Source organism: Scomber scombrus, chromosome 3 (genome assembly GCF_963691925.1).
Source record: "Scomber scombrus chromosome 3, fScoSco1.1, whole genome shotgun sequence".
Classification (NCBI taxonomy): domain Eukaryota; kingdom Metazoa; phylum Chordata; class Actinopteri; order Scombriformes; family Scombridae; genus Scomber; species Scomber scombrus.
The window spans coordinates 29336311-29355918 of NC_084972.1; the positions used below are offsets into that span (position 1 = coordinate 29336311).

At 40.5% G+C, this 19608-nt stretch overlaps 1 protein-coding gene across 1 annotated transcript in view; it reads right to left on the bottom strand.

The window, feature by feature from the left end:
- Window positions 1–1687: 1687 nt before the first annotated feature.
- The window catches only part of il17rd (interleukin 17 receptor D), a 36113-nt gene continuing 18192 nt past the window's right edge, over window positions 1688–19608 (bottom strand). The window contains exons 3-17 of the mRNA XM_062445561.1: window positions 14748–14870; window positions 10015–10133; window positions 8742–8862; window positions 7693–7737; window positions 7056–7207; window positions 6402–6467; window positions 6116–6170; window positions 5611–5721; window positions 5152–5336; window positions 4923–5038; window positions 3702–3965; window positions 2987–3511; window positions 2599–2870; window positions 2333–2442; window positions 1688–1837 (exon numbers count right to left, since the gene is read on the bottom strand). Coding sequence (XP_062301545.1) covers window positions 1688–1837; window positions 2333–2442; window positions 2599–2870; window positions 2987–3511; window positions 3702–3965; window positions 4923–5038; window positions 5152–5336; window positions 5611–5721; window positions 6116–6170; window positions 6402–6467; window positions 7056–7207; window positions 7693–7737; window positions 8742–8862; window positions 10015–10133; window positions 14748–14870 — 2414 coding nt within the window. The remainder of the gene's footprint in view (window positions 1838–2332; window positions 2443–2598; window positions 2871–2986; window positions 3512–3701; window positions 3966–4922; window positions 5039–5151; window positions 5337–5610; window positions 5722–6115; window positions 6171–6401; window positions 6468–7055; window positions 7208–7692; window positions 7738–8741; window positions 8863–10014; window positions 10134–14747; window positions 14871–19608) is intronic.

Genomic DNA, 19608 nt, shown 5'->3' on the forward strand with positions numbered 1-19608 from the left:
CGTCAGTGAAGTATGTGCGTGTGTTTTAGTGTAAGAAACCAAAACTCGCTGGTCAGCTTGAAGCAAACGAGATGATTACCAGTCGTAAAGCAATATAAATTCTTAGTTACAGCCTGGAGTATTTCTAAATGAATCTGTATTTTTCTCAAGTAAACTATACTATACTAGCTCTTGAACAAATCATAAAAAAGGAGTTTGTTTTTGTTTCTTTTAGTAAGTTGTTTATAGCTATAACAACACTGTGCTTATTACTATAATTATAAACCCTCATCAGTCAGAGATTGAATGAAACGATGACAAGAGGAAAGTTTTATTAGATAGATTTATTTAATTCCTACATTAAGGTACTATAAAACAGTACATTTCTAGAAGATGTAGAAAAAAAAGCAAAGTAACAGTCAAACTATACAAAATTGAAACAGACATTTCCAGAAAAAATAATAATAAAATATTTACAAGTAGGAAATGCTGATTCTTCCCTTCCAATAAACTCATAACTGCAGATGATCCAGAAGTCGTCGCTCTGCCTTCAGCAGCAGCAGCAAAAACATTTGAATCAGAAAATAAAACACAGAACTCATGGAAGTCGGATCCAGAGAAGTGTACGGAAGCCCACTTCCGCCAAGAGAGGAAAACAATAAGAAGGAAAGTCAAAATTATGGGATATGAGTTTTATACTTTTTAAGTGAATCATAATTGCTTAATAAGTCAATATTATGACTTACTTGTGTTTCATAATTTCCCCATGATCATTTTATTATTTGAAATATTTGACAACTCGTCTGTTTCTTGTCCTGACAGGAATGGGCTTCCACTGCGGCATTTTCTAACTGTTTTTGTAATTGTAAAACAAAAGTGTCACTTTTTTAAATGCCCTCATCGTTGCTGCTTCGTGCACCAATGTTAAAAAGTATTACAAAACATGAAGAAAAATATAACTATAAATGTTACATTAATATTCAGTACTTTCAAAATATATAACCACAAGCTGAACAATGTAACCACAGTATTCAATATATTATGGTGTAGGAGTGGAGCCATCAGCCAAATTAATTTGGATTGTATGTTCTGAATTGGTGGAATAAAATACAGAGAAAATTAAATATGAATTCAAAACATAATGCAAATTAATTCACAACTCATCCACCATATTATATCACATTAGCAGGTTTTTAAAAATTCTTTGACAGTTTAATGATTATGATTAGACAGTGGTCGTCATGTTATGTACTGCTTCAACAATGAGTTGTTATCAACACTTAGAGGACATTTAATAAGGAATGTTTTTAAAAAACATGACCGATGAAAAACACAGCTCTCCTTAAAAATGAATGAATATATATAAATGTTCTGAATATGTGGTTTTTCACTACGCGTTTAGTGTTTACTTGTTCTTAGTCCCAAATGTTAACCTTAATACAAAAGATGTCCTCCGAGTTGGAAAGTTCCCATATTGTCAACATCCACAAGGTGATGATACATTCAGCAGCTTTTGGTATAAAATCTGTGAGGATAACAGAACCTCAGGAGCTGCTTTGATCCTATTAGATATTGCTTCCAACGAACATCTCAACATGTTTGTGGCATTGTGTCTTCTTGCATTTCTGCATCAAAAAGTGCCTGAAGGGTTTTGTGTCAGCATCATGTTTTGGTTCCAAACATCAACTCATAAAGTGGTCTCAACCAATCAGGACGCAGTGCTGAGGCAGTCTTTGGTTTGAACCGGTCCGCTCTGCCAGCGTCTGAAGATCCAATACTCCGTAAATCCTCCAGGCATGGGCGACCAGAGCCACTGTTCTAGAATGCAGTGGTTACCATTGTTACTTGAACTAGTGCTCTAGAATGCAGTGGTTTCCGGAGTTACCAGTGAAAGGAGTTCTAGAACACAGTGGTTACCATAGTTAGAAGTGTTCTATGACCCAGTGTTACCAGAGACTAGTGTTCTAGAATGTAGGAGTTACCGTAGTTACTAGGGATTAGTGTTTAGATGCAGTGATTACCATAGTTCCATAGTTAAGAGGGACTGGTGTTCTGGTCACAGTGGTTACCAGTATTCCCAGTGTGTAGAGTACAATGCAGTGGCATAGTCAAAGGGTCAAATGTTCTACAACCCAGTAGTTACAAGGACTGGTGTTGTACAACTCAGTTTTTTTTCCATAGGTGACTTCGCTCCAACGCCTGTTAATTATTCCAGTTAAGTGTCCATGACGATTGGATGACAGCACTTTTGAGAAAGGTTTCAGGTCCAACACATAAACATCTTTAATGTAATGACATCACTGGGCTGGTCCTTTTTTTGATTGGCTGGAGGTGTCGCCTGTTATGATACTACAGGTTCAAGTCCGTCGCTGTGTTCCAGGTGATGGTGGTGGTGCAGCTCAGCTTTACAAACTGTGGCAGCAGTGCAGCGGAGCAATACAACAGCAGGCAGTTCCTCGTCACCTGAAAGACAAAAGGTCAGGTGTGAACGACCTATTTTCCTTTAGCAACACCTTTATTTTGCCGTTATTCAACAGTCACATGAGAAAAAAAAACACCCAGAATAATGGCATAGAATGATATTAGTAAAAATATTAGTTGATGTACAACCAGTCATACCCAGGCCAGAAGATGATGACTCGCTGTCGGCCAGGGAGGAGCAGTCAGCCTGGTCATGTGACAGTCCCTCCATTAGGGGAATGGAAAGCTCTGAGGAGGGGACAGATGAATCATAGATGCCCGAATCACGAGGTGGGACCTCAGGAGGGGAGGGACGGTCTTCTTCTGTCTGAACAGGTATGGAGCACACCTCGTCCTGGAGGATGGAGGGAGCAGAAGCGGAAGAGGAGGACGACTCTCCAGGTAACAGTCCAGATATTCCAGATGTGGACCTGAGGGAGCAGAAAAGCATGTATGTGACCAAGGAAGTACGAAAACTGAAAATTTTCTTTAATGCTCAAAGTAACACAAAATAAAAACTGTATGGTGGCACTAAAACTTGATTTACCTTGAAGGTCCCAGCATGGACAGAGAGCAATGTGGCAGGCCTGGACTGGGACAGAGACCAGGACTGGGCCCAGGACTGGGACTGGGGCTGGGACTGGAGCCAGGGGCCAGCAGGAGCACATTCCTCCTCGATGCTCCCTCCCCACTCTCCAGTGTCGGCGTCTTCACCACCACCTCATTTAGCACCAAGCCAGAGTCAAACTTCTCCTCAGGGAGAGACGAGGTGGAGGAGCAGGAGGCCTTTGGAGGAGAGTTTTGAGCTGGGACAGCGGGGAGAGGAGGAGAAGGTGACGAGGAGGAGGCTGAGGAAGCTCCTGCGGGAGCCACCGGCTTCTCAAACCAGTCAGGGTTCTGGCTGATGTGCTGATGCATGTTGCAGATGGATACGTAGAGCGAGCGTCCAGATTTACTTCTGAAGTAGTTCCTCCTGGAGACGTTGAGAGGCTGCGACTCGCGGTCGACCAGACTGGACTGACTGGAGTGCAGACGACTGAAGAGCTGAGGCAGCTGGTCCATCAGCTTGAATCTAAATATAAGAAAGAATGATTGATTAGGCGGCAGGCAGTAACTAAACTTTTAATATAGTTTAGTCAGGGTCCAACCTGCTGTATATATATCATTTAAATAGTAACTGATTGATTTGTTGGTCACTCACTCATGGCTTTTTATTTTATTTGAGGTGTTTCAATTATTTTGTCCAGGCTGTTATTGTTTACCTTGGAGCCAGACTCAGCATGGTGGGAATGTCGCTCTCTGTGGAATAGTCGAAGTACACCGTCATGAAGCGGTTCAGCTCCTGACCCCCGCTGCCCTCGCTCTGCTTGGCCAGCCGCAGCTTCTCAGCGATCATGGCCACGGTCACAATGAACAGGTCACTGCCCGATGCCCCAGCCGAAGAGCTGCTGCTGCTGTTGTTACTGTTGTTACTACGGCGACTGACTGGCGTCTTCCCTCTGCGGCTCTTCTTTTCCACAAAGTAGCTGCAGGAAGAGAATTGAGCTGATTAGAATAGAATAAAATGGGATAGAGTGAAGGAAAGATGGGAGTTACAGTGGGAAGGAGGGAAGAAAGGTAGGACAGAAATTAGTACAGAGAGAAAGTGTAAAGAAAGCAAAATACAAAGGATGGGAAAATATAAAGGAAAAAAGGAAATAGGGAATGGTAAACAGAGGCAAGGAAGAAAAGAAGGTAAATGTAGGACAAAGAGAACGAAAATGACAAGACTGAAGGAAAGACATGAGGAACAACAGAGCAGCAGAAAGAGCTTCAATAGTTTAATAACTTTCATCACAAAAGAACAACTGAGTTCCTAAATAATGTAAAATACTTTTTTCGTCAGAAGATTTTCACTACAATACACACAGTGTTTTTGCAGCATCTAGTGGTGAATGGAGGAACTGCAGCTGAAGACACTTCACTGACTTGACTTTGTAATGTGTGAAAAAACATGGCACTCACATTCATTTGGTGTTAATACAGAAGTTCCTTTAAAAAAATGCAGGACTGGTCTGCAAAAAAGTCAAACCTGGCTCAACTTTTACTGGAACGCACTGCAACATCCCAAACAAGCAAACAGTCCCACTAGGTTACTTTGTGCCAGGAAGAATGTACTATTTATCTTGTGATTGTTGCAATGAAAGATAACATTATTGCAGCTATGACAACTTTACAGAGTTGTAAAATGTCTGTTAGTGTTATAAACACTCTGCAGTGTTCTGGCGTCTAATAGACCTTCAAACTCGCTGATCTATTACTCAAACTGGATTTTCTGGATCATATTTCATCGTCTTCCTGGTACCTGAAACGACATGCCCACACAAACAGCCCCTTGCACTGATTTAATCTTCAGCTGTCTTCAGTTGTGCCACCTGCTAACTGTAGCTTTGAACTCTGAGTAGATAACATCGGAAACAGAGGAAAAGACAGTAGAGCAGTACCGTAGGCCTTTGGAGCAGACGGTGATGATAAAGTTGGCTTCGTCTAGCTGTCTGCTGAGCCATGACATCTGACCCTCTTTGCACATTTCCAGGTGTTCCCACAGGTCCAACACAACCTGAACAGGAGTGAGCAGAAGTTTGACAATTATACTCAACCTTCAAACTACAAAGTCTGACTCAGAAGACTGATTCATTTTTATGGTCTATTCTTAAAATCACTTTCTCCCACCTCACAGCTGCAGAAGTCCTGCAGGAAATAGGCGAAGCTCTGTATGACGTTGCTGTGTTTGGGACAGTCTCTGTTGGAGTAACAGATGAAGACTTTGGGGCGGGGCCACGGCCGATCGGTGTTCAACGCTGCACTCTGATTGGACGACTCACTGCTCTCTTCGTCCAACTGGCTGTAGATGTTTTCTAACAGGAAAGGAGATAAATGTTGCGAGTCTTAGCTATAAATTGAACTTTAAGAAATTGAACTGAAGGCTGACAGAAACAGTCAATTACATTTAGATCTAAGTTTGTGTTGCATTCCACCTAAAAGTTGTTGAGATACTTGACAGTCTCCGGCTTAAACGTTCTACATGTGTAAACACCAGAGTGATCCTTTCAATGCAAGACTGCTTATATGTATTTACATTATTAAGGAAACAGGGAGCACCCTTGAATTTTAAATCATGTTTCCACTCACCTTGCTGTTTCTTGCGACACATGACAGTGAAGAGAGTGGCGAAGGCGGACATGACAACCAGAGGCACTGTGATGGCCATGGCACGGATCGGCCCTGCCCAGGGGGAGTGGACTGTCGAACGAAACAAACAAACCCATTATGAGATGACAAAATGAAACTTGAAAATTAAAATCAGATAACTTCCTCTAATGTGAAGTGGGAGCTAGTATAGCCAGACCTGATGCCCACTCTGCAGCTGTGTGCAGGTTTATCTGGATGTACAGATGCAACTGATACCCCAGTTTAAAGTAACTACCCTCTAGTAAAACATCATAAACAGCTGAGTTTAAACTACCTGACCTGCATGAAATGGCAAATCTATGGTAAGTAAAAGTAACTAGATTACAATTTACCAAATTTTCAGGGAAAATAAAGTTAAAGTTGAAGCTGATTTTTACAAGATAGATATGTATACAAACTACTGTACTATTTCTATTAAGTGTGTGTGCGTGTATGCGTGTCTCACCCTGGCTGACATGATACTGAGTCTGCCTCCTCGAAGTGTTGCTGTCGTCTCTCAACTGTTACAAAAACAGGAAAAGAAAGAAAAGAAGGAATCAGAAGAGAAAAAAATATATATATATGAATTTCACTGCATGAACAGATGAATTCTGAAACTGGGAAATGTTTGTCATTAAACATCTTTCAAATGTTTTCCATTTTAATCCGTTTATTAGATAAATACACTCCAGTTCAGCTGGCTATAGCTGTGATGCTCAGTCTGGTGATTAAACTGTGCTGCGTTCATGTACCTCTATAGTGTAGGTCCCCGGAGTGACGTTCTTGAGGATGCATGTAGTTCTGAGCTGGTTCATGTCCTACAAACAGTGAAACAAGGAAACCATCAACATAAAACTCAACTAGGGGTGCAGGACATATCATGTTTTTATTTGTAGTAATACATAAATTTCCCCAAAAAAGAAAATCTGTAGAAAAAAGTTGCAATATCAGAACAGCTGAGAGTTATAATGTTCATTTTCAAACCTGTAAAGACTAAGAATCTAAATCTAAAGTGTACACATATACATTAAGACAAACTGTTCTTTAGTAACATATTATGATGAGAGCACTGTGAAGCTTCACTATGAAGCAGCTGATAGTCGAGGTACACAGGAAGTGTTGGAGCGAGCATGGAACAGTTAATCTATGCAGTACTCAAAAAAAAGAAGATGGCACTGCTACATAACTTCACAACAACTTTTGGACACTGAACGCAGCATCATAAAGCTGTTAGTGGACATGTTAAAACCATCAAAGCAAGCTGGACATTTTGGACACACTTCCTGCCAACATATTGGGATCTGGTCCACAGAAGATGAAAACATCTGTCCTCAGAAAAATAAAAGCTGAAGGCAACAATCAACAATTGATCCGATATGTCGCTCAGATCTGATTTGTGGTCTTACTGGTTTGCAGCGCTGCAGTTTGAACGGTCCTTCCTGCCGCAGTTTGTAGTACAGGTAGTACAGGTGGAAGCCGAAGGAGGGCGGAGCCTGGTCGAACGAAACGTGGAGGTTCGACCCCAGCTGAGACACGTTCAGGGTCTTCGGTTTCCAGACTGCAAAGATGGACAAAAACGTTAACTTCCAGTTGCAGGGATATGTCGTGTTTTTACTTTAATGATGCCACATGCTGGACAATTAAATTAAATAATTAAATAATTTCAAATCACTTCCACTTTACAGTGTTTTTGATCTGTGTTAAGCTACTGTCAAACACAATTTCTTCCTCGATGTCACAAAGATGACAAACATCATTCCTGTCTTTCATGATAGGCTTTTAATGTGAAACATCTGCACCAGCCTTTTTGTTCTGGTGGGTGTAGAAATACAGAATATCCAACTTTATGTCTCAAGTATCAACAAGCTTTTTCGTGGTGCAGGATGTCATTGCTCCATCCACAATGAGAAACTACATCTACTCATTTGGGCTTAAATTAGTTTGTGGTTTGTAGTTTACAACTCTTAGAAAAAGACGACAAACCGCTGAACTGACTCTGTCTACATGTGGCTTTGGTTAGGACGACGACAGCGAGAAACTTACATGGTTTACAGACCAGGTTGTCTGAACCCAGGAGGACTTCACAGGCTGTAAGATGAACACATAAAACACATAAATGGTTAAACGGTTTGTTATTGTTTTTATCTTCAGCTCAGCGCCTTGACAAATTCTAAAGGACAAGTCTTTGACATTTCGGACTACGTACTTCTTTTCCATCTTCCCCACACGGATATCAGTTTCATCATCTTATACCAGAGACATGTGTGTGGAGTAAAGCAACAGGTGGAGGATGTGTCTGTAGTTCATTTAGATTTCTTACAAGTCATAAAATGCTTCTTTAAGCCAGTGGCCTTGTGTGCTTAAAGCTACTGTGACACAAAACGGTTATGTCTATACATTTTGAGCAGTATTGTATAAATTTGAAATCTTTTTTTCCCTGACAGATTGTGTAATTTGAATCAAATGCCCAAAGAGCTACAGAAAAAAGCAAAAATGAGATAAAAGTCTAATAATATTGTGTAGCTGAATTAATTCTTTAGTTTAACATATCTTGCAAATTTAATGACCATCTAGTGATCTCATAGACCTCTTAGATTCTTCTCCTGATGCCTTGTTAGGGTCCCAATCCTTACTTTGGTAACCACTGCAGATGATAAAGGGTGATGATGTCAGTTTGTCAAGAGGAGAAGCTGTGCTGTGCAAAGCTTGGCAGCGCTGGAGCCAGTTTGGCCAGCTTTTATCAGTTATAATGTAATTAAAGTTAATGTGCAGCGGACATCTTCCATCTTCATTATGTTTCTTTAATCTACTTGAAGTTTCCTGTAAACTCTCAGCATTCATTTACTCACCAGAATATAATGAAATTATGAAATTTAGTTCAATGTGGGTGGAAAAAAACAATTTGGCAGAAATGTTCAAGGCTTGAGTAACAATTGTGTTTCAAACTCTGACAGATTTTCGTAGACTCATTTGAGCCACAGGAGCAGAAAGAAGTCCATTAGAGACATTTAGAAAGGTTATTAATTGCTCAATAAATCAGTTCATCATTTATCTAATCCACCCTGTCTGGATGCAGGGAACACTGGACTCACAGTTGGTCCTGAGGAAGGATGGAGGGAAGAAGCTCTCGTTCATCAGCGTTGGGAAAGGAACAACACGAACCATGTAGTCCGTGTCAAAGGTCAAACCACTGAACGGCTGACTGCTCAGCTTCTGTGTGAGGAAAGTGAGAAATAATACAAAGAGTCAGATTACAACAGTAAAATGAAGATGTGAACAGATTTCATAAATCATCTTCAGACTTTCTTAGGAAGGAAATGAGTGACAGTCTGTTTATTATTTAGAGGAAATTAAGTAAAAGCCCAATTCGCATGTGATTATCATTACAGGAGGATGTGGGGAATTAAATATCTCTTCCTCTGCAATTTAACTCTCATTTCAGACGACATTTAAACCATCAGGAAATTACAGGAGAATGTCTTTAACAGACACAGACATTCAACAGGACAGAGCCAAAAGCGTCCTCGGGGGGGAGACACTGCGTGAAGTGAATTTGAATCATAACTCATTCAAATCTTAACACACTGACATGGCACATATTGATATCATTCAGTTTGACCTACAATATCGTAGAATATTATTATCCCTGATGTCTATTGTAATTAAATGTCCATAAATCAGCTTAAAAATCTTTTCTTCAGTGTAAAAGTAACCTAGTGATAGCTGCCTGTACATTCATGGATACATTGCAAACAAGAAGTGATCGCAGCTAATTCAGCATACTTTTAATGGTGTAAATTGCTAAAATGTAAACACATATAGGCTGAAAACTGGGATAAAATGAGTCAGCCATGTGAGCCCATGTGATGAGCTTTCACAGGGTCTTGCTGTCCTCTTTTTTTCTGTCATCATGTTGATTCTCAAACAGGCCAATATGCTGCAATGCTGATGCAATATCCATGTTTTTAGTAGAAATACAAGCAGCTCTTCCTGCAGATAAAACTTTGAGATCTACTTTAAAATACAAAAATGTCGCTCTGGATGGGATTTAAATTACAGGAGGACCAGTGAGTTTTATTTAAAACAGTAGGTCATTTCATCTGTAGATAATACAAAGAGGTGGCAGTAATGTTAAAAAAAACCCTCCTCCTCTAGAGAAATAAATCCTGTCTGAAAGCGGCCTTTAGAGTCTATAATATAATATGAATTAGCACTTGTTAAAAACTGCAAAGTGCTGCAAAGAGACTGACTTGAAAATAAATGCACAATAAAAAAGGGAAAGAGCTACCACATCTATACAACCTGCATGTTTTAAGATATTTAAAATGAAGTTGTGACGTTTCTCTTGGTTATTTTTGGTCTCACCGTGTTCCTGTAGGAGAAGTTGAGCTGTCGAGGGTCTTTGAGGATGAGGTGTTGACATTGTTTTCCTTCTGGATTTTTATCCTCCAGATAAACTCGGAAGCCTTTAATGTGTTCGATTCCTGCAGAGACACAACAACAAAGTTCAGCATTCACTTCCATCCCTCTCTTTCTCACATTCACTTCCTTTTTTTCCTCCTCTCCCATCATCTCTTTTACTTCATCTGCTTCTCGTCCTCTCCTTGTTTCCTCTCGTCCCCTCTGCTTCTTTCATTTCTTCTCCTCTTCTCATCACTTTTCCTCCTCTGTTCTCCCATCCTTGATTTCTTTTACTCCATTACTCTCTTGTTTTATTTCCTCCTCCCTCCTTCCCCTCTACCCATCTTATCTCCTCTTTTAATTTGTTTTAATGTTTCCATGTTTTTAATTATAATGTTTCCATGTTTTTACTATTATTGGGTTTCATTTTTATTTCTCAAATTGCAAGTTTTATGTTTTTTTATTTCCAATTCTTACTGTTAAATGTTTGTTTTATGTAAAGCACATTGAGTTGCCATTGTGTATGAAATGTGCTATATAAATAAAGCTGCCTTGCCTTCCTTTTTTCCCTTTCCTTTCCTCTTCTCTTTTTTCTTTTCCTTGTTTCTTTTCACACTCTCCTGTCTCATTTTATTTCCATCCTCCCTTTTTCCTTTCGTCATGCTCACCAAATTTCCTCTCCTCTTGTCCCCTGCTTGATCACTTCCCTCTTCACATTTCATTATTTTCTTTCCTTCATTCTTCCTCTTTTTCTTTGTCTTGCTTCCTCGTCTCGTCTTAATTTCTTTTTCACTCCTTCTCATCTTCACTTGTACCCTCCTTGTTTCCTTTCCTAACCTGCTCTCCTCTTAGTTTCCTTATTTCCTTTACTCCTTTCTTCTCCATCATCCCTTCCCCTCCTGTCCTTGTTTCCTTTCCTGCTTTCTTCTTGTTTTTTTGACTTTATATTTCCTTTTTTCCTTCCTTTACTCTCCTCACTAAATTTTCCTCTCTTCCTGTCCCCTCCTTGTTCAATTTCCTCTCCTCATTTCATTTGTTTCCCTCTTTCTTCTTCTCTGCTTGATTCCTTCCCTTTGTTTTATTGTTTCCTCCTCTTTGTTTCTTCGTGTCTTCACTTGTTCCCTCCTTATTCCCTTTCCACTCCTGTTCCTCTCTCATAGTTTCCTTCCTCGTCCTCCCATCCTTGTTTCTTTCCCTTTCATCCTTTACTCGATCCTCCTTTCCTAATCCCTTATTTTTCCCTCTCCACTCTTTGTTCACTTTCCTCCCCTTGTTTCATTTTCTTCCCTCCTCTCTTCTCTACTTGACCCCTTCCCTCTTTATATTTTCCTCTTGTCACTGTTTCCTCCTCTAATCTCCTCTCCTTTTTTTCCATGTACTCACATAATCATCTGTCCTTTTTCTTCCACTCCTTCTCTCTTTAGTTCCTCTCACATCATAGTATCCTTTTTTTCCTTTCCTACATCCTTCTCTCCTCCTGTCCTTTCCTGTTCACTTTCCCCATCTCTTCTTCTTCTCTACTTGATCCTTTCCTTCTCTCCCTGTTGTCTTATATTGTTTCCTTCTCTCCTTCCCCTCCCCTCATTTCCTTTTCAACCCCTCTACTCCTTGTTCCCTCTTTTCTTCACCTGCCCCCTCCTCCTTGTTTCCTCCCCTCCTCCTCTCTGCTCTTTGAAAACACGTCTGTCTTGTAATTAGACCTTTACATCCACAGGACATGTTTTTCTTATTAGCTCTGTGGGGAGTGGAGAGAGAGAGAGAGAGGGAGAGAGTCAGAGAGACAGAGAGAGAGAGAGAGAGAAAGAGAGAGAGAGAGAGAAAGAGGGGGGAGAGAGGTGTTCAGGAATCTGCCTCAAGACAGAAAAACCTGTTCTACTGCAGCTCTCTCTCTCTCTCTCTCTCTCTGACTCTCTGTCTCTCTCTCTCTCTCTCCCTCCTGCAGAGTCGAGGATAGACAAGGGTGTATTTTAACGACAGCTGCAGTGTGACGGCTGGTTTGTGTTTTTTTCTTCCCCCTCAGTATCATTTCCAGTGTGTGCATGTTTCAAATCGAGGTAAATACCTTCTTGAAAGGTATTTTTAAGGCCAGTTCAATCCTTCACTCAGATTACATAATCACACACGACTGGAAACAACGCATCAAACTCTACATGATTTGCACACTGCATTTAGCTTTCGCCCACCTGGTACAAGTTCAGGTCTGTACAGTTTTATGGCAGGAGTGAAAAACACATGTGACATGTCATGTGACTCCATAATTACCTCCATAATTCAGGTGGTGCCGTGCTCCACATCAGCACGACAAACTAAAGTTAAGACTGCTGGATGCACTTTCTTAAATATATTTGTTTCTCTTTCTTTCAGAAGCACATTTAAAGGATTTCCAGATTTCCGTTTTTCTCTATTCCACTAGACTGACTTTCATATTCATAAAATCATCTTATTTCAGGCTATCTGACACCATTATGTATATGTTATAGCAGCTTTTCTGGCTCTTCGTTAAAACTCTGTGATGTTTCCACTCAGTCAAGTATTAAAATATAAGACTGTCGTGTTTTTTAATGGATGCATCATTCAATCAGACAGATTTGGTATCTTTGGAAACTTTGTGCAAACTTACAGAACTTGAATACAACCTTTAGTGGAGATTCAAAAGTTTAGTGACGTAGCAAGAGATTTAAATATTCATTTAAACTGCTCCTTAAGGAGGGAAGGTGACGATTGCACTTTTGGTTGTTGTAGAAAACTTTTGGACGATCAATGAATTTTGATAATCTACGATATGATTCTTATCATCTTCTTTTTTTAACTGCAGCAAAATCCACTGAGCATCGGAAACATTTTAGAAAAAACTTTTCCAGCTACTTTTGTCCTTAAATTTTCAGTTACGATGTCTTCAGCAGGAAGACGATCAGAAGACGTTAAGGAGGACATCTGATAGATTGGTGTTTGTTTTTTAGATTAGGGCAGCAACGAACGATTATAGTATTGATTAATCTGTCACTTATTGTCTCGATCATTTGATTAGTTTTTTTTCACTTTTAAAATATCAGAAAATGGTTTTAAAAAAGTCAATCCCAACATTAGCCCTACAGTTTACTGTCATAAAGGACTAAAGAAACCACATATTAACATTTATAAAGCTGGAACCAGATCATTTTTGCATTTTTTCTTTAAAATAATGACTCAAAATGATTCACTGATTATCAAAATCACTGACGATTACTTTTCTATCAAACACTTAATAGATTCATCGACTACTTGTTGCAATTTTATTTGATTCTGGCTGCTGTTCATGTGCGACTGTGACTGGAACATTTCTGGAAGATTTCTGTCTCTCCGTGAGAAAACAACAGGCTGTATTGTCACAGTGAGAAAGAGAGAGAGAGAAAAAGAAAGAGCGAGAGGTTCACCTTACACTGAGCGACACACACACACACACACACACATTCCTTCACGGTCAAATCGTGGTATTGTTGTGTGAGATGTGATCCTCTCTCTCTCTCTCTGGGCCTGATCAAAGGGGGACAGACACACACACACATACAGAGACACACACGCGCACACACACACACACACACACACACACACACACACACACACACACACACACACACACACACACACACACACACACACACACACACACACACACACACACACACACACACACACACACACACACACACACACACACACACACACACAGCTGGCTAATCTTACGGATTTGAGGACTTTGAAGGTTTTACTTTCCTGTCCCTCCTCCCTTACTTTCCCTACTCTCTCTCTCTCTAAATCTGTCTCTGAAGACTTGGAAACAGTCAGACAGGTGAACAGTCAGACAGGTAAACAGTCAGACAGGTAAACAGGCAGACAGGTAAACAGGCAGACAGGTAAACAGTCAGACAGGTAAACAGTCAGACAGGTAAACAGTCAGACAGGTAAACAGGCAGACAGGTAAACAGGCAGACAGGTAAACAGGCAGACAGGTAAACAGACAGACATGTAAACAGACAGACAGGTAAACAGTCAGACAAGTAAACAGTCAGACAGGTAAACAGTCAGACAGGTAAACAGTCAGACAGGTAAACAGGCAGACATGTAAACAGACAGACAGGTAAACAGTCAGACAAGTAAACAGTCAGACAGGTAAACAGTCAGACAGGTAAACAGTCAGACAGGTAAACAGACAGACATGTAAACAGACAGACATGTAAACAGGCAGACAGGTAAACAGAGAGACAGGTAAACAGTCAGACAGGTATAGAGTCAGAAATGTAAACAGTCAGACAGGTAAACAGACAGACATGTAAACAGTCAGACAGGTAAACAGACAGACATGTAAACAGGCAGACATGTAAACAGGCAGACAGGTAAACAGAGAGACAGGTAAACAGTCAGACAGGTATAGAGTCAGAAATGTAAACAGTCAGACAGGTAAACAGACAGACAGGTAAACAGTCAGACAGGTAAACAGACAGACATGTAAACAGTCAGACAGGTAAACAGACAGACATGTAAACAGGCAGACATGTAAACAGGCAGACAGGTAAACAGAGAGACAGGTAAACAGTCAGACAGGTATAGAGTCAGAAATGTAAACAGTCAGACAGGTAAACAGACAGACAGGTAAACAGACAGACATGTAAACAGGCAGACAGGTAAACAGACAGACAGGTAAACAGTCAGACAGGTACCTAGTGGACTGGCGGACCAGTGGACGACCACGCCAGCCTGATCCTCACAGGCCAGATGACTGAAGGAGACGTTGGTCACCTCGTGGATCACATGTTTCCCCAAAGGATAGTTTAATGAGCAATCTGCAAGGAGAGAGACAGAGAGAGAGAGAGAGAGGGAGAGGGAGAGAGACAGAGAGAGAGAGAGAGAGAGAGAGAGAGAGAGAGGGAGAGGGACACAGAGAGAGAGAGAGAGAGAGAAAAGGAGATAGAGAGATATTTAAACAACAGCACACACAACCACAGTTAATCTTCTTTAATTACAGACTGTATTTGAACTCATATCTGCATTATACTTTAAAACCGGCTCTAAAAACACCCTGTGGTGCAGTCGGTGACCTCATTAACCACTACTACAGTCCTCCTACATCCTGCTACAGTCCTATAGTCCTCCTAACAGTCTTCCTACAGTCTTCCTACAGTCCTACAGTCCTCCTAACAGAGCAGCATGGAGTTGAATCATCAGTGCAAACAACGAGACGCAGAGCAGTTAGAGTTTAGTTTCACTGAAAAAGAAGCCAAAGGTCTAAATCACGAAGAAATCAATATAGTATAATGGACATACCTGAGCAAGTATTAGCCTGCAGGTTATTCATCCCCTCTACCTGCCTTAAGTGTCCTTTTAGACTTAAGCTCAGGTATTTATAATCATTTCTGCATTTAGTTTTTAAGCTTATGTATTTGAATGTTTTAGCTTTGTAAACAGTGTTTTTCTTTCTGTCCTCTCTACTGTGTGCATCTGTTGATTTGGGTGAACTGTAGTGTGCAATTGCCCTTACCGTGATAAATACATTTATACTGAGTTGGTGTGAGCAATATGTTGATATTATATCAATATCGTGATATGAGACTAGATATCGTCTTAGATTTTGGATATCGTAATATCACGACACAGCATAAATATTGTCTTTTCGTGGTTGCATTACATTAAAGTAAGAGATTAAAGTTATTTGACCCACTTAGTGATTATCTCCACATTACTGATACACCAGCCTCAACAGGCATCCCTACAATATTATGGCAATATCGATATCGAGGTATTTCATCCAAAATATCGTGATGTTTGGTTTTGTCCATATCGCCCATCCCTAATACTGAGTTAAACTGAATTTAGGATACGTTTTTTGGCTTCATTTCAGCAGCAGTGTTTTGTACCTGAATGCAGCAATGAAACATTTTGAGTAGAGTAGTGAAATGAAGAGATTTTTACTGCATGTTCATGCAGTAAAAGTCCAACAAATGTCTGTGGTAAAAAAGTCAAAGGGACATAAAAACATAAGGATAAGGCTGATGTCAACAGATATTTATATATAGAAACAGCTTGGCTAACATGAACATGATTATGAAAATAGGAAACATATTGTTAGCAGTAAGGCTGAAAGTAATGAATATTTTCACTATCAATTAATAGTTTTGTCCATAAAACGTAAGAAAATAGTTATTATAGTAGTTATAATTTATTTAGAGCACATGGTGACGTCTTCAAATGTCCTGTTTCGTCCGATAGACAGTCAAAAATATTCAGTTTGCATCATTGAGAAGCTTCAAACCTTAAAACCTTCAAATCTGAAAGGTTGCAATCAGTAAATACTCCTGCTTTAAAAAAGACTAAAATGATTAATTCATTATTAAAAAGGAGGATATTTCCCAACATTTCTCCTGTTTTATCTCATGAAAGGCAAAGATGGAAGAGCAGCAGAGGAGGAGGAGGAGGAGGAGGAGGAGGAGGAGCAGCCAGCCATGAGCCGAGAGGGAACGGAGGAGAAAAGATTAGGACTTAGGACGTAGAAAGGAAAAGGGGCGTGAGCTCAGACACGACTCACTGCTCCTCTTTCCTCCCTGTGAGCCACCTATTGACGGAGAGGATTGAGGTGAGGAAGAGGAGGAGGAGGAAGACGGGGACAGAGGAGAGGAGACGGAGGATGACTGAGAGGAGTTTAAAGAGAGCACGGGATACGACACAAGTCACTGATCCTCTCCTGACTGACCTCCTCATCCTCACCAAAAAAGACGGGGTCATGTTCAGGGCTAAAGGAAAGGACAAAGGTCACGGCTGGTCGCTTATCTTCCTCTTCTTTACCTCCTCTTCCTCCTGCACAAAGCTTCTTCAGAGGATGTGAGGAGGAAGAGGAGGAGGTTGCGAGATTGTTACTCCTCTTCCTCCTTTTTTTGTATTCTTTTATTAAGACAAAGGAGAGGAGAAAGAGGAACGTGAAAGAAGGCCAAGGAGGAAGGTCATGACTGGAGGAAGGAGGAGAACCTTCTTCTTAAGTTCTCTCCCTTCTTTCTCCTCTTCCTCCTGATCTCCTTCCAATTTAAAGGAGCAAAGATGAGGAAATGGAGGTCATATCTCTCTTCATATATACTCTTCTTCCTATTCTCTTCTTCAAAGTTCTTGAGAGTTAAGTCAATAAAGGAAGAGATGGCGATTTCTTCTTCTTCTTGTAATAAAACTCTTAGTGGAGGAAGAACTCCTCCTCTTCCTCTCTTCCTACTAGTGTGATTCTCTTACATTACTTCTGAGTTATCAAGTTTTCTGTCAGTTTTATACCGAGGATGAAGAAGCAAACTCATGACTCTTCATTGCTGCAGTCTGGAGCAAAACACGTCGCCACGGTTACCGCATTCATCCTAAATTACCCCGGATCAGAAATTGAACTGATTTAAACCGCTGAATGTTTTCTATTAAATGTAATGTTTTCAGCGTTGTTTTTTAGTGGAGCTCACAACACACTGAGAATCTGAAGCTCTTCGATTGTTCTTGTTGTTTCTTACTGAAATGCACCCGAGGTTATTCAACAGCTTTTCTACATTTTTCTTTCTGTCAACAAAGAAAAAGAGCAAAAACAGAAGAAGTCCAACAAGTTTTAGGGTAGAGAAATCAGAACGTGTTGAGACTCTTGGACTATCTGTGGCACGCAGCCCCGAGCCTGTAGAAAGCTGAAGTCAAATGGGAACTTTTGGATTCAGAAAACCTCAAAATCCTTTTAAATGACTGAAAATCCAGCTTTAGAACAGAAATGATGTGTCGTGTGGCTCATTTCAAATGTTTAGATGATGACGGGAGTTTTCTGAACAATTTTAAAGTCTAATATTGTTGTTTATTCAATATTAATGTCTTTTGCAGCCTCTAATGAACATTTTTTCCTGTAAGTTCTGGACGTTTGCAGGCTGGACGTCACGACTCAACAGAAAACACGAGTCCAGGAGCGAGCTGAGGGGTCGTCGCTCATTCAGACAAGTCTGCAATAACAGCAGGATGCAGAGGAGCGAACGCTGTACACAACTTTATACAAGAAATGTGTTGCTTGCAATTCCTTTAATGGGAGCTGTAGTTTTAAAGAAAAAGACCAAAAACAAAAGAAGTCCAATAGTCTGAACACTTTCTGATTTCTCTACCCAGTCTGTGGCACGCAGCCCTGAACCTGTAGAAAGCTGAAGTCAAATGAGAACTTCTGGATTCGGAAAACCTTGTTTAAAATCCCTTTAAATGACTGAAAATAAAGTCTTAGAACAGAAATAATCACAACTGTATGTCATGGGGCTCACTTCATATGTTTTTTATTCAATATTAATGTCTTTTGCAGCCTCTAATGAACATTGTTTCCTGTAAGTTCTGGACGTTTGGAGGTTGGACGTCACGACTCAACAGAAAACACGAGTCCAGGAGTGAGCTGAGGGGTCATGGCTCGTTCAGACAGTAGGACGCAGAGGAGCGAACACTGTATGAGACTTAACAAAAAAGAGAAATGAGTTTAAAGGAAAGTGTTTGGGTTTTTTTAGGTTTTATGGATATGGACAAAAACCAAACCATGCTTGTAGTTCCTTTAATGGTAGCTGTAGGTTTTTTTTCTGAGTGCACAATTAAAACGAAGTTAAGAAACAAAAGATTTCTGATAATAAAAAAAACAAACTGCTGTAGTGGAGCCGAGCAGTGTGAGAATATGGAAAGTAAACTGCAGGAATTGGCTTCATTTCTTCAAAAAGAAAACAGCTGGGCTCTGTAATTTTACTCTAACAGGAGGAAACGGTGCTTTTGTTGGGGGCGAGTTTTTCTACCAGCAACAACAATGTGTGTTAAATTGAGTCAAAATACGGTGTGTGTGTTCATCGTAATGAAGGAACATGTCAACCAGTGTAACGGTGAGATTCACTGATGTCTTTTTAATAGCTCTACGGCACAGAGGAGGAAGATAAATCAGGTTTTTTGGATACTTATGAGTCGGATCATTTCATCATTTTGGACTTTTCATGGGATTTGTTGACGATATGAAAAATATAAAGTACCAGTAGATTTATACTTTAAATTTTGCTGATCTAATCACCTTATGTTTGTGACCAACCGGAGGTCAAAGGTCACCCTGCTCTATATTCCCCATGACATCATTGCAAGCAGAAACAGAGAGAGAGAGAGAGAGAGAGAGAGAGAGAGAGAGAGAGAGAGAGAGAGAGAGAGAGAGAGAGAGAGAGAGAGAGAGAGAGAGAGAGAGAGAGAGAGAGAGAGAGAGAAGAAGCCTCTGACACTCCACCATCCGCCCTTCACTTCATCCTTCAGCTGGAGGTTCAGAGGAAAAGAAAGCAGTGAGGTGTGTCAATGCCCCCCCACCGCCACCCAACACCCCCAACCCCACCCCCACCCCCACCTATCACACATACACACACACACACACACACACACACCTCATTACACACACACAATGAGCAGCTTCTGATTGTCATGTTAAAAACTCCCCCGGTCCTTTACTTTGGCTTAAACTGCTGGTTGGTTTCAACACTTTTACCATTTCTTCTGTTTTTAAGCGGAGGCTGCATCATCGTTTTA